Source organism: Dermacentor variabilis, chromosome 7, assembly GCF_050947875.1.
Source record: "Dermacentor variabilis isolate Ectoservices chromosome 7, ASM5094787v1, whole genome shotgun sequence".
Classification (NCBI taxonomy): domain Eukaryota; kingdom Metazoa; phylum Arthropoda; class Arachnida; order Ixodida; family Ixodidae; genus Dermacentor; species Dermacentor variabilis.
In genome coordinates this window covers 99,878,766-99,903,156 of record NC_134574.1, presented here as the reverse complement: position 1 = coordinate 99,903,156, position 24,391 = coordinate 99,878,766, and the positions used below count along the sequence as shown (strand labels likewise).

Below are 24,391 nucleotides of genomic sequence, written 5' to 3'. Positions count from 1 at the left end.
AGAATACAGAAGGTGAATCTTTTGTGATGATTTAGTGGTGATGTAGTCGTTCAACATGTCGAAAGGGTCATTCTCATCGAGAGCACAACTTTTGTAAGCGAGATAATTTTGAAGTTGCAGTTAAAGAGATGAAACGAAAATATGTGTTTTCGTCAATATCTGCAACATGATACCAGCCATAAGTAATTAGATAGCTCTAAAGGGTCAGCACTTATCTGCTGGCTTAAAATATAAAAATTTGTTTAAGCTGTACAGACAATGGTTGAGATTCCTGCTGTTCATACGTTCGTGAATAGGCAAGGTCTTTAGCAAACGGTCCTTTAAAGTTGAAGACGTGGCTGTTTATTATTTCAGTACAGTTGTAAAATATAGTGATGAAGCTCTTTCATGCATCGCCGAGATACACGTATCGTAGCAACGCCACCATATTCCCACAATAGGGAATAACTTATTTGACAATCCATCGATCAGTCAGACTCCTTAAACTTACTTGCAGTGAGTTAGCTCGCGGTTTCGAGTGTCTTATCAGGCGCCAGTCTCTGGATAGGAATGACTTCGTGCACTGCTTGAACTGACAATGTGGGTAGCAGTTAGTGATAGCATGGTGACGAGCAGACAGAACCGCTAAAAAGTAAGAGCTGCGAGCATTTGGGCAACAGCTACTATAGTGTCATCGAGCGATCTGCTAAGGATATCAGCATCCAGAAACCCTTACCACAGTGACGTTGTCGCCTTTTGTCTACAAAACCAGCTAAAACATTTATCAAATATAAAAGCGAGTGTCCGACCTAACCGGACTAACTTCTCAAAAAAAAAATGATGTTGCCTTCGTTCCAGCCCAAGGGAGGCGTGACGTCACTGCCCACGTCGACACCGCCGGAGCCTACCGCTGCGCACAACCACCGCTGCGTAATCGTGTTGGCCAGCTGCGGAGTCCCCGTTCTCCTCGGCTTCCTCGTCATCTTCCTTTCGAGCTCGCATCGGCACGCTGAGGGCCGATCGTTGCAGTGCAGCACCGAGGACTGCCGCCGGCACGCCGAGCTGCTCACCAAGGAGCTCGACTTGACGCTGGACCCGTGCGAGGACTTTCAAGCGTACGTCTGCTCGGCGGTGGCTTCCACCTCCGATCGCAGTGACAACTTCAAAACGGTCATGGACGGACTGCGGCTCTCCTGGTACCAGCAACTCAGGGACGTGCTAAGCGGTGGCTCGCTCAAGCTCCCCATCGGGAGAAAGGCGCTCGCCATGTACAGCTGGTGCCGGGACAAGTACCCGTCCGACGCGCCCGATTCGCCACGTTTCCTGGACTTTCTCAGGGGCCAAGGAATGAATTGGCCCGAACCGCCACGATCATTTCAACCACCGCTCCAATTTGTCATCAAGCTTGCCTATTTGTGGCATGCCCCGTTTTGGATGACAGTGAGTGTGCTGGATGTGCCGGATCATACTTCTCCAAGCGCGGAACCAAGGCGGCGCATCCAGATCCGGCCGAGCAATATGGCTCCCATATGGCTTCGCCACCACTGGGTCGCTAGTCGGGTCTACACCACGTATTGGGAACGCTTTCTCTTCCACATGTATCCAGACAACAGTACGAGACCCGCCATGAACCTGACTGCCGTAGAAGAGGTCCGTGAAATGGAGGAGCACATACTCGGAACGTTGAACTCATTGGTCAATTCCGCGTCGCCAAAGCCGAAGGTGTTCTCCTTCGGCGAAGTGTCGACCCACGTTCCCAAAGCCTCGGCTTTTGAATGGCTTCGAAGCTTCCAGAAATCCATCCCTCTGAAACGGCAGCTCAGCTTCGAAGACGAAATCGTCGTCAGCGACGACCGCCTTCTGCTGGCAGTAAGCGGATTTCTCGAGAAGTACGACGAAGCGCAGCTTAACATGCACCTGACGTGGCTTTTCGTGCAGTACTACGCTCCCGTGGCAGATTACGACATGCTTGTTGACCACTATGGCAGCAAGCACAAGGCCGCGGTGTATTTGCCCGTGTTCTGCGGCCACCACGTGGAAGACACGTTCAAGGTGCTTGTCGTTGCGCTCGACTTTGTCTATCGGTTCACGGCGCGGGACGTCAAGATCGTCAACGACGGTTTTGACGACGTAGTTTCGGCGGCCGCGGGAAGGGTCAGCGCTTCAGACTGGATTGACGATGAGAGTAAGGCGCGATTGACCGAGAAGATATTAGCTGCGAAGAAGTCACTGTGGCCGCCCGACGCTCTTGTGAACGCTGAACTGTTGGGAAAGCTGTACCGTGGGTTCCCCGTGAACACTACGAGTTTCGCGTATCTATGGGTGGCCACGAGAATGGCTTCGACCGCAATACTCACGAATGGTGGATACGAGGAAGTGATAAGGCTGCCTTGGAACAGTCTGCCTGGCTACGTTGTCTACGATTACGTTTCGAACACCGTGGAAATAGCAACTGCCGCCATCGCGCCACCCCTATACTATTCGAACGGAGCAAAGGCTATGCTGTACGGCGGTCTGCTGTTCCTCATGGCGACTCACTTGGTTCGTGCCTTCGACAGAGAAGGCGTCAGGTGGACGCCCAACGGAACTGAGGTCGGCGGCATCCTGTCCAATGCGAGCCTTTTCGAATATTACGACAGGGAGCGATGCATGGACGGCGATATAGAGCACAGCCTCTTCCCCGAAGTGCCTGCTGTTGACATTGCCTACACCGCCATGAAGCAGTCCCACGTCCGAGACGGTAGCGAGCCCCTGGGACTGCGCGTTGACCTCTCGGAAGACAAGGCGTTCTTCATGACGCTATGCTACATTTCGTGCGAGATCACCGGTAAGGAGAGCGCCCAAAATTTCGACTGTAACAAGGTGGCAAGAAATTCCAGACCGTTTGCAAAAGCTTTTCACTGTCCCGCGGGATCTAAAATGAACCCCGATAAGAAGTGCGATTTCTTTTCTTGACGTAAGGCGATGAATTGCCACAGTGTCGAACATTACCAGTGGCTCTCTTCTGCGGGTGAAAATCATCTAGTTTGGTGTGTTTGAGTGAAACTTTTTTCACAATTTAAGATTACCATCATGGTTTCCTCCTCTGTGTGTTTAGCTTTCTATGATGGCTTGGAGTTGCGCTGTGTGCATAGATGCGCTGAAAATCAGAGAATCCTTGGAGTTCTTGGAGAGAATGTGTGGAGCGCAGAGAACTGGACTGAATCCATTGGAACACTACTTTCATGTTTACTCCCCCATCTATTTCGTTCTTCGCTGCGTACAATGCTGTTGACTGGTAATGGCGTAACAAAAATCCAGTTTCTACAATAAGTGAGCTTCCAGAAATCTGCACTTCAACCACGGAATTCGGTAACAACATTCGCACTTGTGTAGTTTTCTCCGCCGTAGCTCGACCTGAGATTTGCATGAATGCCGATAACGTGGATGCGAGAAAGCAATTTTCCCGTTTGTGAAAAGCGAAACATCGGAGCTTAGCGGCATTGGTTGAAAACAACACATTTCTGCTATTAACGGCGTCATCTGGAAGACGCCATTGTGGATGCACTCTGTCAGTGATCTCACTGCTTGATTTGTCCATACACGCATGCCATCACCAAATATGCTTTAGAAACGGCTCAGCTAATGTGTTTTGTGCCCTTTGCTACAAGATTCATTGGCTTGTTGTTACTGTGGCCAGAAACAACATTCGACGCGACAGCAAGAAGCAGCGCTTACCGCGAACACACTTGTATGCACTGTTGTTTTTGTCGTTCGGCGATGACAGGTGTTCCTCGCAGCCTGTATGCTCATCTGCGTCACTCTGGCCGTTCTTGTCTGTTCACCACATTAATGGTTTAATCATCATGTTTTATTCGGCCACTGCTAAAGTTGCTGCAATTACTTGCACATAATCTAGTGCGACCAAAACCAAATATAAATATTGTGTGGGAAAATGGCCCTGTCGCCTGGACAGGGAGGTGTTGAGCGGGATTGCTGAGCTATGGGCGCCCTAAAGCTACTCAGGTCCAGTCAGGAGAGTTCATGGGGGCCGGTCTCCATGGTTAATTACCGTGTGTGTGTTTGTAATGTACTTCTGCGGGGGCTAGCTTTTATGCTAGCTTGTGTGAGTGAGTGAGTGAGTGAGTGAGTGAGTGAGTGAGTGAGTGAGTGAGTGAGTGAGTGAGTGAGTGAGTGAGTGAGTGAGTGAGTGAGTGAGTGAGTGAGTGAGTGAGTGAGTGAGTGAGTGAGTGAGTGAGTGAGTGAGTGAGTGAGTGAGTGAGTGAGTAAACATTTACTTGGTCCAGCAAAGCCCGATAAAACGCGCACCCGGCTAATCCCACGACGGGACTGACAGATCTAGCCTGCCGGCCCGATCGCGGGCGCGCTGGACGGCCAGGATTTGGTCCTCAAAGACAGGACTTCTCAGGAGCGCGTCTCACTCTTCCTTGGTGAACTTCGGGCCCAGCGACCCGCACTCCCAGAGCATGTGAGGCAACGTAGCAACACAGGCCACGCAAGAACAATTCGGATAAATATCGGGATATATGCTATTAAGGGACGCCGGGTTTGGGTAGGAGTTCGTATGCAGAAGTCTTAGTGTGACCGCCTGGGGCCTGCTTAGGCGGTCAGGCCCCAGGCTTGTGTGTATTGCTGCGTTTGTCACCTGCCATGTGGGACCTTTGCCTCAAGCGGTTTTGCAGAGCCTTCTTGACAGGGCAGTCTCCAGAATTTTGTATATATTGTAAAATATGATGATGATGATGATATCGGACCACGTTTCTGCGTTTCCAGAGGGAGGTTGAGTGGGGCCAGATCTACTCCTCGTAGCTAGTGGAATCACATGCTCCGGGAAATCTATCACTAGCATCTTGAGTGGCGGGATATTTCCAAAGCAGGTCTTTAATGTTTGGTCTGCCTCCAGCGCGTAATGTCAAGAAGTTTAACCTACTGCGGACACAAGCCTGAAGTTTGAGTTTCTGACAGTGCAGCATGGCGCCCCCTTATGGACGTTAAGCCTTTATTACTTGCAAGCAATGCTCTATTCAATAAAACATCCTGATCATCATCACCATCATCCATATCGCGTTGTAGTCGTCGAGCCCCGCACTTGCATTAGGCATGTGCACTTTCAGGCATCGTCAGGTTCTTATTCTGCATGGCCGTTGTCCCTTTTGATAATGTGCAGGGCCCTGCATATTTCGCTTAAGGCGATAGAAAAAAATATTTTTGCGTTTACCGCGTCAATGGCCTTGCTGAAATTTTGAAGAAGGATCGTGTTTTGGAGTCTACGTCGTTCAGTGTAACGCTTGCCATAGGTAATAGCCTAGTTTTTAAGAAAAAGTGCAAATTCGCCTTCGCTCATTGGGATGCGAGCTGCTGCCGCGACGGCACAACCGTAAACTTGTGTCTCCGCCTACCCGTAGGTGCAGAAAGCAGCGTTTCAAATTGGGCTGCCGCATGTTCCAGGAGCGGCCAAGAAAAGGCTTTTTTCTTTATCAAGACCGGGCAACTGTGCTTCCATCCGGACGACGAACCCAGAGGTGGCTGAGCAAGTGGCCATTGCACTCGCCATGCAAGACGGTCGGAGAGACAGGGTGTATAACGATTCTAAAGCCGCCGTCAGGGCATTTCAGAAAGGCCGGGTAGCACGGCAGGTAGTTCAAATCCTGAAAGGCGCCAAACACAGCAACCCCTCCATACACTCGATCCTTTGGTTCCCTGCACACGTCGGGGCGATTGGGGAGGGGGGGGGGGGGGGGGTTTCCTCTGAACTTCAACGAGTCTGCCCACGAGGCTGCGCGTGGCTTTACCGACCGCGCTGCCCTGGGATCGGGCGACTCTCTTCCCGGACATAGAGACGGGAACAACGAACAATGAAATCACGCACAACGAAATCACTATTCTTTTACTTAGAGGGAAGGGTTTTCCCACCGCCTCACTCCAAGCTAAGCAGGCCGCAGGCGGTCACACTCAGACTCCTGCAAACGAACTCCTACCCAAATCCGGCGTCCTTTAATAGCACATATCCCGAGATTTATCCGAATTGTTCTTGCGTGGCCTGTGGTGAGGTTGCTACTTTGCCTCATATGCTCTGGGAGTGTGCGGGTCGCTGAACCCGAAGTTCACCAAGGAAGAGTGGGACGCGCTCCTGCGAAGTCCCGTCTTTGAGGACCAAATCCTGGCCGTCCAGCGCGTCCGCGATCGGGCCGGCAGACTAGATCTGTCGTGTCTGTCGTAGATCTGTCGTGGACTAGATAGTCCCGTCGTGGGATTAGCCGGGTGCGCGTTTTATCGCGTTTTGCTGGACCAAATAAAAGTTTATTCACTCACTCACTCAAGTTCTATTCGTCAATTGCTGAACTTATGTATATATATATATATATATATATATATATATATATATATATATATATACCGGGTGTTTCTTCGAACACATTCAAATTTTTTTAAAGATTGCTTGTGGCAGATACCATAATTTCAATCCATGAGCTGGTCTACTGGAAGAGGTGGAACTTTACAAGCACAGACAAGACGTTCCCTACCCTCATCGGCACGTCCACGCACCGAGACACCACCCCGGATCTCTGTTTCGTGAAGAACACAGCCGATGCCCACTGGTCCAATCTTGCGGAGGATCTTGGCAGCGACCATCTCATACTCGCCGTGCACTTATACAGCGTCGTCAGGAAGCCCAAATCGTACACGTGGGTCGACTGGGACCTCTTTCGCAAGACTCGCGCCTCACTACTCCCTCCCGACACTGCCCCGAACCTCGAGACGTGGACGGCTCAGCTCAAGGCCGACGTCGGTAAGGCCACGAAAACATTCAGCACGGATATGCCACCCGAGAAGATGGACAGCCGCCTCGCCCACTTGCTCGAGGCCAAACAGTCTCTACTGACACGATGGAAGAGCCAGCGTCTCAACCGCAGGCTCCGCAAACGCATTGCAGAACTGAACAACACCATAATGGAACACTGCAGCACCCTATCCAAACAGCAATGGGACAAGGTGTGTAACTCGGTTGACGGGCAGGTCCGCAACGGGAAGACGTGAAACCTCCTCAAACACCTGCTCGACGACACCAACACCCACACGAACCAGCGCCACTCGCTTACCAAAGTCCTTCACCAGGCCAAAGGCACTGCTTCACCGGATGACGTCGTCAAGTCCCTTGTGCATAAGTACCTACCGATACCCACAGGCCCGCCAACCCTACATCCCGATTACACAGGTACCGACAACACCCTCCTCGACGCCGAATTTTCGGTCGAAGAGGTACGCCGGGCTCTCCACGAACTAAACGGCCGTTCCGCCGCGGGCCCTGATAGCATAAGCAACAAGCTCCTGCAAAATTTAGACGACCCCTCGGTCGTGTACCTCACGGGCGCCATCAATGACGTGTGGGGGCGGGGCGGGCTACCTGACGCCTGGAAAGTCGCCCAGACGATCCTCATTCCGAAACCAGGCAAGGCACCTGGCGTCGATAACCTTCGCCCCATCTCGCTCACGTCGTGCGTGGGTAAAGTGGCCGAGCATGTCGTACTCAACAGAGTCCGCCGCTATCTCGAAGACGAGGACTGTTTCACACAGCACATGATCGGCTTCCGACCCGGGCTCTCGACGCAGGATACGATGCTTCTCCTGAAACACCAGATCATAGACGCCGGGGCCACTTTGGGCACCCGCGCCATACTCGGCCTCGACCTGGAGAAGGCGTTCGACAACATCGAGCACTCGGCATTACTTAAGGCGATCGCGGACCTAGGGCTCGGGCGCCGGTTCTATGAGTTCGTCCGCTCCTTCCTAACCCGTCGCAAGGCCGTGCTCCGTGCCGGAGACCTCCCGTTGAAAGAAGTCGAGCTCGGACAGCGTGGCAACCCCCAGGGCTCCGTCCTCTCGCCGATGCTGTTCAACCTGGTGATGATCAGGCTCTCCGAACGCCTCTCGAAGATACAAGGCCTCAACCATACGGTATACGCGGACGACATCACCATCTCGTGATCCGCGGGATCAGACATCTTTATCGAATCCGCTCTGCAGGAGGCAGTCGAAACCGCCGAGTCCTACCTCGACCACACGGGCCTCAAGTGCTCCTCGGCCAAATCGGAGCTGTTGTTGCACTGCCCAAAACGACAAGGCAAAAGGCCTAAGGGATGGAAACCACCGACCGAGCGCAACATCCGTCCGCACCCGAGACGGTCGCCCTATACGCAGGGTCGACTCCATCCGAGTACTGGGAATGATTATCGAGGCGGGCGGATCAAACATCCAAACGGTCCACTAGCTGACGACAAAGAAGGACAACGCAATACGACTCATACGCAGAGTGGCCAACCATCACCACGGCCTCAAAGAAGACAATCTGTTGCGTCTCGTACACGCGTTCGTCCTATGTCACTTTACATACGTCGCAGCAATGCACAAGTGGAAACAGTCGGAGCGTGACAAGCTCAATACACTCATCCGAAAGGTAGTGAAGCGGGCTCTTGGGCTCCCGATCACCACGCCGACGTATCGACTCCTCGAGCTTGGAGTGCACAATACGCTCGACGAGATCGCTGAGGCTCAGGAGAGAGCGCAGATGATACGACTGACGATGACCAAGACCGGCCGTCACATCTTGCGCGAGCTCGGCTACTTCCCACCGAACACCCAGGATCCACCGGAGTTTACGCCGGTTCCCCGCGAGCTCCGCCACCTGATCACGATCGCACCCATTCCGCGAAACGTGCATCCGGAATGCAATCGAGGCAGGCGCCTATATAGCCCGGGCCACCGCATTCCTCAAGCGCATAAACAAGAAAGCGGACGACGTCGCTTTCGTGGATGCCGCTGCCTACCGATGCAACCGAGCCTTCGCCGCGGTAGTGGTCTCGTCCTCGCAACGGACTTTAAACGCCGCCACGGTACGCACACGTGACCCCGAGGTGGCGGAGCAAGTAGCCATAGCCCTGGCAATGCTCGACGATAAGCGAACGACAATATTCAGCGACTCGAGACCGGCCATCAAAGCGTTCGAGAGAGGAGTCGTCTCCGATCAGGCGTTGCGCGTCCTCCGCGGCGCTGATCCGAGCACCCTCAAACACCACACCGTCTTCTGGTTTCCCGCCCACCTGGGTCGAATCCCGGGCGCCCCGCCCAACCTCAACGAGACAGACCACGACGCTGCGCGCGCGCTTACCGACCGCACCGCCATCCCCGGGCAACTGCGTCTCGATGAGTTGGAGGCGAACAGGGACGCCCCAGTAGCGCATAATGAAATCAAGAAGCACTTTTACTTGGTACGACGTCTCTTCCCGCCCCCGCACCCTATACTGAACAGGCCGCAGGAGCTAACGCTGCGCTTGTTGCAGACAAACACTTATCCACACCTGTGTCTGCAACAAGCGTAGCGTTAGCGCCTTGTTGCAGCGGTTATATACGCGCCGGCGACGTATGTAAATTTCATATTTACTTTTATCCTCTTTTTCTCCCACTCTTTTCTCGAATCTTTTAATCCCATTCCCCATCCCTATACAGAGTAGCATGCCAGCGGTTAAATATGCGCCGGCAAAATTCTGTTTTTCTAATAAAGAGCCCTCTCTATCTATCTTTCTATCTATCTATCTCTCTCTCTTTCTCTCTCTCAAACCTCGCCACCTTAGACATCATCTACCCGGACATTTACCCCGACGATGCGTGCCCCTCGTGCGGGGTCATGGCGACACTCGCACGCGTGCTCTGGGAGTGCAGAAACGCTCCGCCCGATTCTACCTCCGACAAGTGGGAGAAGGCCATACGAGGCCCGCTCCTACAAGACCAGCAGTGGGCCATCCAGCAGGCTCGCGCAGCGGCCGCCAGGTACTCCCTGTCGGTGCCTGCGTGGGAGACGCGCACTGCGCGCTGACGTGAGTCCTGCAGGACTTTTATTAAAGTTTCTCCAATCCAATTTACTAGCACAAAAATTTGAAATGCAAGATAGACTGACAAATATTCACTAATTCAGTTTTTACCTATTTACCTTACGACACATATTGCAATTTACAAATTCTAGCCGGGAAGTTCGCAAGGCGGATTCACTTGGAACGAATTCTCAGGACGACACCAGTATCGAGATAATTCCCGAACTCTGCGGAGAAATGCATCGACGCACCAGTTGCTTTTGTGCTTCATTTAATGCATAAAACGACACCTTGTTCAGAGTGGAAGTGGGACGACAGTGCATCGTTACGGCAAGTTGGACAGCGCGTATCTCGTAGATGGTGTCATCCAAACAATTCTTTTCAAGTGGATACGTCTTGCAGTCTCACCCGGCTGCCGCACGATGCATTCCTCGGCGCATGCAACGGCGCGCCGCGCATTTCGGAGGCCACGCGCATGCTTCGCGGCGGCGCCGCTAGGTGTCACAGAGTGTTCGTAAGGAAGCCCGAGGGAGGAGGAGTCCCGCTGCAGTACACGCCTCACGCATACCTCATTTCGACGGTGGCGACACGTCGTGTCGCTCTATGGCTTCAATGCTAAGCGCATTACCGTTGACAGTCATCATGAGACGGGTTGTCCCGAATTTTTTCCTGTGCTACCGAACAACACAGCTTGCCTCCACCCATGCCGCAGCTGAGAAGTTGTTTGCTGAATCCGCCGTTTCGCACTGCGCTGTGGCGCGACTTTAGCGGGCTCCACGAGAAACAAACTGAACGGCGTCGGGGCTCCGCGCCGCGGGACGTAGAGAGGCGCTGCATGAAGCCAGCTGAAATGGTTTCGTGCATTTGTCAGTCGGTGTGATAATTTTCGTTTCGTGCGACTGGACGCTTCCCGGGCAGGACACCGACGCCAGCAACGACCCTGGCGCGACGTTCAAATGCAGCTTGTCGAAATCTGATGGCGGGCTTTCGTGCGGCTACGCTGACGAAACCGGTCACCGTGCGATGTGCCTCTGAACGAATGCACGCCACCGTAACGCGATTGCCGCAGCGCTTACGCCTGCATTCCTATTATTATTATTTAGTCATGCGCAATATGAATCCAAACTCATCTCGGAAGTTGATATGCACGAACATGAGCACTTGCCAACCGCCCACATCAACTCCGAGCAACGCTCAATTCCGCTCAGCGGAGAGATGAAAGAGCGAAGATATATCGAAGAGTGTGCGAGGAGGAAATCGGAGAATGAACGCGCAGCGGAACCACGAGGCGGAAAGCGGAGGAGGAGGGTATGGCGAAAGCGTGAGAAGGAAAGTGTAGTGTAGTGCAAGACGAGCTCTGCGGTGACGACCACTACGAGATGGCGCCAGAGAAGCGCGCCATCGTCTGTTCACCGATGGCATGCGGCGAGCGCGTTCACCGATACCATAATTGGAAACAAAGCGCTGCATGAGCTGAGGTCTGTCTGCGGCGACTGCTATGAATTGAGCCCACGCGGCACCCCCGTGCTACCTCTCGCGATCTACCGGTTAGCGAGGCAGTCGCACCCCACTTCGCTCCATTTGCAATGCGCCGCACGAGACAGATAGTCCGCACCAGCCAATATATCGTAAAATAAAAACACATATACAGCTGCGCTCAAATTTCGCATCCGTGAGTATTGTAATCATTTGTGAATTTTTTACTTGTTTTTACTCTTTGCGCCGTCGGCCATTTTTGGTACCATATTTCGGTCACACCCATGGATTTTCGCGACAAGCCCGACTAGGTGCGGATGTTGCTTACCAGCATCGCAGAGAAAAATAACATGCTTTCGCACGATATTTTGTGGTTGGCGCAGTCAAGCCGTCTGTCACTTTTTTGGTCAAGCTCCTGTGCGATGCAAGGCCGTGCACGTTCATAGTTGTCTTGCGCTTAGTTTTACAAGGAAAGACAAAAGGCAGAATGCTTCGGAAGCGTTCTTGAAATGGGAGAGCTCAAAACATTTGCGGAGGCTCGAAGGCCGGGCTGAAGGCCCCCCACTCCCCCGTCACCCCTGTTTCCGAGGACCTGGAGCACGGAAGCCCTGCCCACTCTCACTTTTGAAACCCCTGGACGATCCCGCAGTTGGCGTGGATGTTTGGTTTGCCCTGCTGAAGAATAACGGATGATGAAGGCGGGGAGGGGGATGGTGCTCAAGCCCTTCCTGCACCTCCGATTAAGAAGCCCCTTATACACAAGGAGCTTCGTATAAAAACGGAGCTTAAGGCAACTATGACTTCTGTAATGTACATTGCGTCATATTCTCATGACTGCAGATTCACTGTGTACCAGAATGGTCAACGGGGCTAGCTAGATTACTTGAATCTTGGCTGTTGTTTTAGAGCTCGAAAGACGGAAAACGAAGAGGGATAACCACAGGACAAGGCGCACTGTGGCATTGTCGGTAGCACCCTTGGTGGTGATGCCTTCCGGTAAGCCCACAAAGGAACCCGGAGATTTAGGACACCTTTGCCAAAAATTGACGCTGCTAGGAGTCTTCATTTGTTTGCAGGAAGCTTTCTGGAATAGCCCAAGTCCCACAGAATCCACCTTTCGGTGAAGATGTCAATACCATCGCAACTTTCTCGCAGCAATGAGTCTTCACAGTGCCGCATCTTGCTAGAAATGACTTTTACGGAAGCTTACACTCCATCATCCTTAGAATGGCTTAGGCACAGATGTGTGGCTCGTGAACCGGTGAAGAGACAGTTGAACGCGTGTTGTGTTTTTGTGCTCGTTATGGCATCGAGTGCGACATTCTTCCAGCTAGAGCATCGTGTATGTACTCAACCCGAGCTGGTCGAATCAGAAGTCGAGCTGGTCCAATGCCGACTCTACCTCGTTCGCAAGCATATCTCCGTGTAGGGTGCGTGAGTTAATCCACCACTTGCAAGCGGTTTGACCTAAATCGCCTCGACGCTGCCTGGGTCCGACCTGAGCACAGCATTTAATGTGTGAATCCGACGAGTGGCTTTCGGCAGCCGACTTGGCCAAACATCGGGTACATGAAAATGTAGCTTCTGTTAAACCACCTGGACTCTTGAGCCTAGGCGTACAATTATTGGTCAATAACCTCATGCGTCGCACTCTCACAAGGCAAGACAATTGTTACAATTGTTGTTGGGCTAGTTGTTTCATTGTAGCAGCAAATGGCGCCACAGAGCACAAGGGGCGAGGAAAATTATCGTCCCTGTCTCCTTTCTTGGCCCTCTCTGGCGCCTGTTGCCGCCGTTGTTACAACTTCCGAAATCGACTGTCCTCAGTGATCAGCGATTATCGCTCAGAGCGTGCGCACAACTACATAGGGCGTTTCCTCTTCCGTTTCTTCCTCGCTCCATCGCAGAGGCAGTACTTCTTTATCTGTTACGAACCCTTGTGAAGCACGGCTACGGATGAGAATCAGAATTATTATTATTAAATTTATTATAAATGACCCCGTGTTTTTGTGCTTAGACCCCCATCCCCCCCCCTTCCTCCCTTCTCCTGTAATCAGATGAAGCCTTTGAAAGCAGGTTACTTTAATTTCGCCGACACGTATAAGAGGTAACGCAACAGGAGAAGCAGCAATAAATGCATTAACTGAGTGCACGTTCCTTTTTCCTTTTCTTTTTTCTTTCTCTCTTCCTGTCATAGTTTCCCCGGTTTCTAACCTTCAACCATAAGACAGGACGAAAAGCTCTATAGGTGTAGTGCTGTGTCCGCGTCTTGCCACTGTCTTTCGTCCCTTCTCGTGCGCTAAAGGACCTCAGTTATGGAATACCAACACGCCCTAACCTACGCTCTATGGGTATAACACATTGCGCATAAAATTGAACTGGCACCACTGGCACTCTCTAAAGCAGCTGATATAGCCATCATTTTTCTTTTCTCTCACCCTTCTTTCTTTCGCTACGCGGCCCACTATTCCGCATCGACTAATCGAAAAAAAAAAAAACACTTCATTGTTTACTAGAGCCTTCGGTTTGTCCTTAGGCCCTACGTGCCAAAATTCGTCCATGCCGCTATACCTATGCTTATGCGCAAGGTCCTTAACTGCACGACAAAATCGTCTTAGCAAACGCAGGACTGTGCGATCACTCTGCGTTGCAAAACAACTGTACTGCGGTTGAAGAACGAGCAGTTAACAAGAAATGCGCATATTTACAGATCACAATCCAACGTAGCCTAGAGCAAAGTAATTCCTGTCTCACCGTAGTCCAACGGGTCTCTGAGTTTTCCGAGAAGTACCACCGAGTACACTCTAACCACCATTTTTCACGCAGTTCATGCTTGCATGGCCTTCGAAGTCGAGCGGCGCGCGCGGACCTCGGAGGCAATGTACCGCCACGTCTACTGCGCAGCGACGCCGCTAGAGGCGCCACGACCCATGTTGTGTTCCAAAGGTTGTCGAATCAGAGGCCGGTTGGGATTGAGTGTAATTGGGTGGTGAGAAGCACGTCTCTCGGCGCTTTAGCACCATGGCGGAATGGTAAGCATTCTTCTTTCTAAGTGAAGTACTAAGTTGTAAGTGAATTTCGCAGCGCCGAAAGCAACGAAAGAGTATATGTTTCGATAAAGCAATATGGCCATTCTAGTGGACTCTCATTTCACTCACTCAAGGCACACGCTCCGTCACCAACCAGCAAGCAGCTGGTTGAAATCACGGCTAGCTACAATGTGCGTTGAGAACGTGTTATGGACGTTTCGAAAATGTATCGCGCATTTTCCGTTAACATCAACGCTCGCACGGAGAAGTAACAGTGCCGCAATGACAGACCATTTGTATCCAGACGCCGTCTGTTGTAGAGTTTTAGGTCGCACACCTAATTGTGCCGTCTGCTGCGGCGTACGTCTGCCAATTTACGATGGTCGAGAGTTTTCGATAAGTGCTTGAAATGCGGGAATATCACGGATATTGTGGGTGTGGTTTATTCATGCAGTACACGTGTCCGCGAGTCCTGGGTATCACGTGTGTTTGTAAGCAACTTCGATCGTTAACTAAAAGCAAATTCGATACTTGGAAATGCGTACGAACGCCGGAACTTTGCGTAGCCTCGATTGTTTTATCCACGTAGTTTTTTTTTTTCTTTATGTGCGCCGAATGATTGGTTAAGGACTTGCCTACCTTAGCATATAGAGAACGAACACCCAGGCTGAAGGCTGTGCGATTCAGACGCTGAATCGTGCTTGAAACTTTCCAAGACTACGTTATGCCGCCTCGCCCGGCGCATGTTCGCGCTGCACTTTTGGGGCTTGTCCGCACTACTGCCTGCCCAATAAGTGGATGAAGTCGGTCCGAAAAATGAAGAAGCGCAGCATTGGTCAGTTTCTTAATAATAATAACGTTTTACTCGTCCGCTGGCGACGTCCGCTGGTTGGTTAGCAGTAGTGTTCATCTGCTGTGAACACGGGCGTAGAAAGTTACTTTTTTTTAGTGGGTGGCACGCTTTTAATAGGGAGAGGAGGATCGACCAGGCGGATGTTGTCGCACATCGTTTTATTCGTGGTTTTGTGCAGACGGGCTTTGTCCGTCACCACTTTGACCGACAGATAGCAGCGAAGTCCAGATTGTGCAATTTGAAGCGCTATCAACAGCAAGCACAAGTGTATTCTCGGAGGTCATATCGAGTAGTTGCGCGCTCCAGGTCATGTGTCACTTCCGGCAAACCGTAATGGCGAACTTCTCTCTTTGTCTCTCTCTCTCTATGCTTTATCAAAAAAGGCTATTTTTTGCGAGTGTTTCGTGACGCTCTCTCTCTCGAAGCTCAAACACCAAATTTTGTACAAAGGCTCATTTTATGGGTCGTCACTATATTAAGCTATGGTTTTTATACGCGGTCCAAAATTTTGTTGCATTTGGCGAAGAAAGCGAACATCGTCGACAACAAATGAACGTGGTGGAAGCCCGCCAACGGGAGGCCCGGCTATTTCTTAGCTATGTTAGCACCTCAATGGTGCCGGCCTGATTTTTTTTTTTTTTACAGCCACACATTGTATAGACACCTGGCCAGCGTTTTAGGTGTACAATAGTACGTCGTGGCAGTAGCTGAACTGAGCTTGGGTCTTTCAGCGTACCGAAGACGAGTCAAGGGACGCATTCTCGGACGATCACTTTCGGTGATACCGTCCCTATCACGTGACGTATACTAACTAGTGCACGGTGCGTTGTATGATTCGAGAGGTTCTGCTCAAGTAACCAATCAGCGTGCACTGAAAGTGAAGTCTCCGAAAGTGACCGTCCGAGAATCATGTAGGTCGACGAACTCAATGATGAGTCGACTCACTCAGACGGACAGTGAGTGCGGCTGATTAGAATTTCTGTGAATCTGGGTCCGAGTGAGTCCGGCTGAGTAGAATTTTGGTTAGTCTGAGTGCGAGTGATTCCTAAGCAAAAAAAAAAAACGAAACTCAGTGAGTTCCGTTTATTTTGCAAAACCTATACAGAATGAGTCAAAGAATGTCCCGACTGTCAAACACCATGTCCCCTAGCGGCCCGACACCACATCCGGGAATGTCCAGCGCGCGCAGCGGTGCGTGAGCCAAGCGCGTTGATGCAGCCACGATCAACGAGCGCCACAGCTCAATCCGATTGGCTACTCACAATTGACGGACCGTGCTCGACTCCCACCTGGAGTTCACCAGGGAGAGAGAGCTTGATCGCAGGACTCTAGCCCCATGACCGCGGCACCGTTTATTCCCTTTCCCGCAAACGCGATTCCCTAAAACGGGACAGTGAGCCTTCCCTATTTCAACAAACTTACAGCATCCTATCTTCTGTGCAGAAGGCAACGGCATCGTTGCCACACACGTCTTCGTGAACTGACGTTCCCTATTCTCTGACCTCTGTGACTTGCGTGGACAGTTTTCATATAGACATGGCTGCAGAATTTTGTCGTTTGTATTTTCAGGAGCAGCCAGGCGCCCACAGGGAGGGCGGTTTCCGATGAAATTGCGGAAGAGCTGGAAAATATAAGAGTGAGATTGCTCTTTTTCTCCCTCTATATATATATATATATATATATATATATATATATATATATATATCTGATCTTTCTCATAACTTCGGCGGAACAGTTTACCATCGTCAAATTTAAGCCGAGTAATGGAGAAGTCGCGTGGTTAGCAGAAATTTTAAGAATATAGCACTGTTTTTGAAATATATCCATTACTGTGCATACGAAGCACATCTTGCATTTAAGAATTTCCCAAAGCACTGAGTGTGTCTGGTGTGTGTGTTTCTTGAAAGACCCTCGACATTGTTCCTAGGCGCGTATTATAATCAATGCGCTGGCATTCTTCGGCTAGTACCCCAGCAAAAGTTGTCCGTAACGCGAAAAGTGTGGCAACATTTATATGCAAGATAAATGCATAATTGTCGAAGACACTTATCATCATTAAAATAGTGTAAATGTTGATGATTGTCTGCTTTAGAGTCAATAAGGAAGGAATGGAAAATGAGAAAAAGAAAGTCGCAGTTTTCGCCGAAAGGCGAAACACATTGATTGCGACATCAAATTGGTGGACAGCTCTACGAAGTAAGGATAACCGTTCTCGCCGTGCTCCCTTTGAAAGCTTACGTTTTTGCATTACTGGTGTGCGTGCAAAGAAGCCCGCTTTGGGATTGCGGAGTGTAAACAGTGATAGAACAGCTAAGTATGGACAGCTGGGCTAGTTGGTTGTGATTAGCATTATGAAACATCGTTCCAGCGCACAAATGAACAAGGACGGGAAGAGAAAGACAACACGAACGCCGTGTTGACCGAGTTGACGTTGGTGTTGTCTTTCTCTTCTCGTCCTTGTTCATTTGTGCGCTGGAACGATGTTTGATAGAACAGCTGATCGGTATATGTGATAATAGCGTACTAGTAGATGGTTGGTAGCATTTAAAAAAGAGAGAGAATTGGTGACGTCACCGTCGCCATGTCAAGGTCGTAACAAAAAAGAGGAAAAAAGTTTGCTGTGGCAAAATTTTAAAAATACGGTTGGGACTATGCTTCGGCTCAGTTGATACGATTTATCTGCAAAATAAATGCACAATTGGTCAAGTGAAGACATATAATCGTTATAATAGTGTAAAAAAATGTAACACTTCCTCCCGAAAGGCGAAGCATCGATTGCGATAGCAATTTAGTAGACAGCTACACGAAGTAAGCATAGTTTTATCGGCCGTCTAAAGTCGGAAACATTCGCTTACTAACAGAATTAGCAAGCATAGCGTCAGCGCGCACAGGCAAACACGAACGCATCACACTCGATGACCGCGTACACTCGCTGTCAAAACGCTGGCGTGAGCAAGCGCAGCACCAGCAGCGAACTAAGTGACCTTCGTGCTGTGCATCGCTTCAACGCAAACTGAGCAGCGAGAACACAGCACGCACAAAGGCCGTCTGCAGATCGCTTTCAAGATACGGCAAGTAGAAGCGCCAAACCGGCGCCAAACCGGCACCAAACCGCAACTTTAGCAGCCGACGCCCGACGAAGTGGCGCCATGTTAGGCGTAATGGCAGCGTGGACTGAAGTCCGCTACCGCGTCAGCCGGGGCGGCCCGTACGCTTTGCGCCCGGTGCTCCTTCCCCGCTGAAAAACGATCGAGGTCGATCGCACGAGCGGCTCCGAGGCGCACGCGATATGTGTCACTGCAGCGGATCTCTATACGGAGAATATATCGAATGGTCGAGAAATTGAATAGTGTAGACATTCGACTGGCGAATAGAATTAGTCCAACTTTCACTAATCTGTTCGTTGCGGTGATATTCGAGTATTTGCACACCCGTAAATGTTATTATCATCATTATTATCGACGTCGTTGTCATCGTCATCCGCTTGTCTTCGCTGCCAGTATAGGCTGTAAATAACTATACCACTGCTTTTTGTGCGCGTTCCGTTGCAGATGATGCTCGAGTACCTCCAACAGCTTATGCTCGAGCTCCAGCAACTGCTCCGTCAGTCCTTGCACCGACTGTATAGAAGACGTTAAACACTGCTGTACCAGACGGAAAATACTTTTCTTTCGTTTGTTCCGATGAAGCAATAAATCTTGCTTGCCTTAATGAACAGTGCGTCAGTTTTTCATTCACAATTAGTGGCCGCAATTGCAGACACCTGCAAGAGTGCTCTGCGGGCACCATAAACCACTCATCATCCCACATTTCTATTTGGAAGGGAAACACACACACTCTAGCCGCGGGACAAACAGGACCTCAAAACTTAGGTCCAAGAATGTCGCCATAATTTCACGCAAGAATCATGCAGGGGCAGGGGAACAAATGAAACGGCGTAACTGTTCAACATAAGAAAAACGCGCGGGAAGGGCGAGGGGGTAAGTGGGAGAGAGAAGTGTGTTGAATTCTGTGACTCTGAATGGGTGCCAAGGGAAGGGATCGAAGCGCAGTCGAGGATGGCAGAAAACCAGGTGGGGTGATGAAATTAGGAAATTTACATGCGCAAGTTGGAATCGGTTGGTGCAGGACAGGGGTGATTGGAGGTCCTGCACCGAACTTAAATAGGCTGATGATGATGAATGAGGGAATTGTAATGAACACGAAAGAAAGCGTAGCGAGATAGATTCAAGAATGAGTCGTCGCATTATTTGAACCACCAGGTACAGTGCTTCGCATGGCGGCCGGCGCTTTTCGCGCCACCGGTGGGCGCTGGGTGACGGTTGGGGGATGCAGTCGCAGTGCATCACAAAGGCTCTCGCTCATTTACGCGTATCTTTCATGCGCAATTGAGTCAACCTTGTCTTCTTTAGCGTCGACGTGGTTGACCCCCTTTTGACAAGGTGGGCCGATCCTGGAGATTGTACTGTCTACGGTGCAACGCAATTAATTTTCGACTCTATTGGCGCTAGTTCCGCCCGTACCGTTATTTTACCTACTCTAGCTGCGACTAATATATCGCTTGTTGAGGGCACCGCTGAAGCCGCCTTCCAGACACCATTGCCTCGCGCTAGCCCTGCTTAGCATAAGCGAACTCAATATCCCAAAAGTGTGTCATGCGGCGGCTTTGCCTCAATCCCTCAATATGTCTCTCAGCGGCGAGAAGCGGCGAGAAGTTGGAGTGCCGCCCTCTCGCGAGTGACGTCACGGCCAGGACGCCGCTCGCTCGGCTGCCCGAGCACGCTCGTTCGCTTCGTGTATGCTGCGCCAGCCGTGCTTCCTGAAGCATGTTTCGGCTGCTTGCTGCTGCCACGCCTAAACTGCAGTTTAAATTCGCGATGCGGGTGTATGAAGCTCGACGATAAAAGTTGGCACAGCGCCAAGAATGAGGTCAGCGGCGCCGCTGTAACAGCGGATGATGGATGACCTAGATGATGATGACAAGATGTACTTATTGAGGGATGGCTCGAAGGCCTATAATGTGGAATGAATGTGGAAGAGGAATGACCTAGATAAAAAGAGGCGAGCGGTGCTGCGGATGATGTCATCGGCACAACTGGCGCGGTGCGAATTAACTCTCACAGGTGCCGCGGCGCGCATCGGATGGCTTCAGCGGCCGACATAACTCGGCGCTCGGAGAGGCACGTAATCAGTTCTGCATCGGCACTTGGAAAGAGCAGTCGATGCTTCATCGCTGTGAAGTAGTACAGACGGAGCGGGTCCTTCTCGTGATCACACAAGGAAAGGTGTTGACAGACGGAGAAGAATCCTCATCGGAAGAAGGGTAAGAGCAGGTGGAGGTGTGCGAGTCGGAAGATGAAGCAGAGTATGAAGGAGACGCAACAACATGCAGCAGCGAATCCTAGTGAATGAGATGTCAAATAAAATAGTCATTTAACAATGTACGTAATTGGGATGTCTTGAAGTAGGCTAAAGAGAAATAATTAGACAAATAATAAAATAAACAATTATAGCAAATCCATCAGAGAATAATTAGATAAACAATGATGGCAGAAATGAGAGAAAGTATGTGCACGCGAAATACGGATTCAATTTGGGGAACGAGGGTCCTCCTTTTTTTCAGCTTAGATATCGCAAGCTATCTACTATTGAAGGCGTCTATAGCTTTTGCAATGCAAAGGTGCGCCGTGTCTGTCCATAAATTTTGCTTGAATAGAATGTCGTGAAATCCATTAATACACAGTTACGGCAGACATTGCATATTTCCCACGGAACAGCAATCTTGGTATGATATAAGAAGGATACTGCTTGCAAAGCTTTCATCAAAGTGCTTAATTGCTCTGGCAAGTTGCTCTAATCACATGTGGGCACTGTAATAATGCGTAAAAGGAAGACGTATAGATGCGCATATTGTATGAAAAAGTTTGATACTACTTTCACCGTTCTCCGAAGCAGGCACCCAGAAAAAATATTGCACGTCTGTTAACAACTGCGCATCACGTATAGTGCATGCTTCGCAAACGTACCATAAGAGCAATCACCTGAAAGAAAAAAAAACTTCGTGGTTAAAATCGAGAGCGAAACTATTACTAGCGATGGAGTGTTTCACAGTGACTTAGCTGCAGCAATCTTTATCGACAATATGGCGCACCACTAGCTGCCGCAACGGAAGCCATCGACTGCCGTTTATGGCGTTAGGACGACGTACACAGTGTAGTGAATGGATGGATTTCGCCAACGCCTCTGAATAAAAAGCATTAAGCAGTTCTTTACAGCGCCACTTGCAATGCCCAAAGTATACTCGAGGCACTACAAGAGCGTAGCTTGCGCTGCCTTCGAGAGGAAAATACATGCGACTTCTCGAACCTCCGCGGTTTAATTATACAAGCTGAGAACTAATCATTCACTTCGTCAGCCGATAAAATACCTCCTCGTACAGCCACCTCATAAAAAGGACACCACAAGCCTTCGCTTGGTTTTTGACCTCCTCCGGTATATGGTATGGAGAACTTTATTGGGTCCTGAAGGTCAACCATACGTTGACGCGGGCCGCTCCCACGTTGTTGGACTGTTGCTTGGCGAACAGCGCTTATGACCGATCTGTTTGGGGAAACTGGCGCAGCTGCTGGGCCAACTTTTAGGGAGAAATACACCTTTTAGACCGTATGGCCGCAACAGGCAAGCGTCCGAAGTCTCACTCGTTATAGTATACTGTGGGGACACAGCGAAAATGTCATCATTCACCTCCTCCGGTGAATGATGACATTTTCGCTGTGTCCCCACAGTATACTATAACGAGTGAGACTTCGGACGCTTGCCTGCTGCGGCCATACGGTCTAAAAGGTGTATTTCTCCCTAAAAGTTGGCCCAGCAGCTGCGCCAGTTTCCCCAAACAGATCGGTCATAAGCGCTGTTCGCCAAGCAACAAGCACCTGTAAAATGCCGAAGACTCGAACGTGCAGCACCCTAAGCGGAATAAATATTGGCCCATGCATTTTCGTATGGTAAAAACAGCTGAAAGCCTCTATTTGTTTTACTTCAATCGAATAAACCGGCAAATAACGGCTTAATTTTGAGAAACAGTTCGAAAACTCAGTGCCCTTCCACTCCGTGAATGTGTATGTGGGACCCCTAATGGCGAACTGCAACTCCGCCGCGGGTCGGCCCGGTATTGCAGTATATTCGGGATCGGCCCACGCCTGCTGGCAGCAGCAGGAAAGAGTTGCTGTCGCGTAAGCGGCCGATTTCCAGATGCCGTTTCGTATGATTTCCAGATGCCGTTTCGTCTGTGAAGCAGCTCCTTCCTGCTGCTGCCGGCAGGCGGCGACACAAGTCTGTGCCAGCGCCGGCTTTTCAGACGCCATTTTTCCAATAGGCGAAAACAGCTTCTCATTTTTGTCTTAAAAACAGGCGACCAATCGTGCCAAGTGTTATACTAAACAGACAACAAAATGCAATCGTTCCGCAAAATTTGAGCAAGAACAGTGCAGCATTGAGTGCAAAATCTTTTTTTGAACATAAGCAGACAAATATTCAGGACCCTGTACATTGCCGCTTGGGGCACACATGGCGATGCCACACAGGAATCGTAGAAGTGCGAAAAACAAGGCATCTGAAAAAGCAGTCAGCACCTGTATTTTACATTTTTGTTACCAGAATATATATCTTAAGGCACGTGCAAACATTTGCTCTCCTATAACTGCTGCTGTGTCGTATCTCATATTTTCGATTTCGTAATAGCATAGCACTATTGAAACAACACGTGATTAACCATATTTTGCACTTACTTCATTATATCTGTGTTTGTTATATCGATGTTTAACTATATTTTAGTGTTTTCTCTATTTTAAAGTGATACAGTTTTCATTGAGAAACCAAAGTTGCCATGTGGACATGCTCACTTTGGAATCAATCCACAGATTTACTATATCACATCACTCTCAAGGCATGACATTCGATTGGCAGCCATATACCATACTCCCTGATCTGATCGCAATGGTGAATTTTCACCGCTCCTTTTATATGAACGTTCTTATGGTACACACAGTCTGTGCTATCAGGACATAGCTGGCTGATTCTCACATTCATCAGGAATTAATAAGTCGGCACGCCAGTAGCGTCACATAATGCAATTGGACAAGTGGTGAAATTTGCAGGCTTGTTACGGAGATAAGGTGATCACGAGAAATTTAGAACAGATTTAGTCAAGGTGTTGACAACATTCTAATGCCTTTATTTTTCAGTTGGAGCTGCAACATTTCTTTGGCATTTAACAATAAAAAAGTAAAGGAGACATACCTATAATTTGAACACAACATGCAAGTAAACTGAAAAGTGGCACAACAGTAGGCAAAACAGAAAATAAAGGATCAAAAACAGACCGAACAGTGTGCTCCAGCACACTAGAGCTCAAATGCTCTGAAGGCATGCAGAACCTTTGAGAAATGCAAATATGTATTCACACAGCTCAGCATGAGTGCACTGATGATGTGAAAACAGGTGAAAGCAAACTGTGGTGTTAAACACTCCTGAAGCTGCAGAGTTGGTTACAATACACCATAAGGGAAAAGGGGGGTTATGAACCAATCGTGGCCACCTCGGGTTCTTGGAGCATGCAAAGTACCATTTCACAGGCAGAAACTATCAAACCACTCATAACAAAAGTAAATTCAATATCAAGAAAATGCTACAGGGGCAGAGACAAAAATCGTTTGCCTAGCAATGCTAACAAGTGATGTGGAATTTCACTGGCTAATTTCCCCACAAAATGTATAGTCAAAGAGTGCGATGTGATATTTTACTAGGAAAGCACCAATGTGAACTACCCAGTGGTCAGACAACAAAATGCTTCATGAAGACATAGATAAAACTTGGAATGAAAACTGCAAATGGACAAGTTAGAATTCATTTTGAGAAAGGCAAAAAAAAACGCAAAGCAAGGAAAGACAAGGATGCAGATGCATCGACGTTTTCCCCTGCTTAATGCGTTCTTACTTTTGAACTTCCTTCAAACTGAATCCTGGAATGAGACACATTTGCTTCCTTTGCAGCAAGCACTTACATCATACTAAAGAAATCTCAGTGTACACAAAAGGTCAAACTGGCATTTTCTCGAATATTACTGTCTACAAGCACAACAAATTAAAGCAAAAATTGCAGTACCATCTTCTTCCAATACTGAAAATGTG

General features: G+C 49.7%; 1 protein-coding gene across 2 annotated transcripts in view; it reads left to right on the top strand.

Annotated features, from left to right (window-relative positions):
* LOC142586983 (uncharacterized) overlaps nt 1-18,914 on the top strand; it is a 47,421-nt gene extending 28,507 nt beyond the window's left edge. The window contains exons 1-3 of one of the 2 annotated variants that reach the window (XM_075697853.1): nt 14,232-14,353; nt 16,773-16,839; nt 18,755-18,914. In XM_075697853.1, coding sequence (XP_075553968.1) covers nt 14,343-14,353; nt 16,773-16,839; nt 18,755-18,841 — 165 coding nt within the window. In that variant the 5' untranslated portion in view covers nt 14,232-14,342 and the 3' untranslated portion in view covers nt 18,842-18,914. Of the gene's footprint in view, nt 1-14,231; nt 14,354-16,772; nt 16,840-18,754 lie in introns of those variants that run through there. The other variant, XM_075697852.1, reaches the window with a different exon arrangement.
* Nucleotides 18,915-24,391: the final 5,477 nt, after the last annotated feature.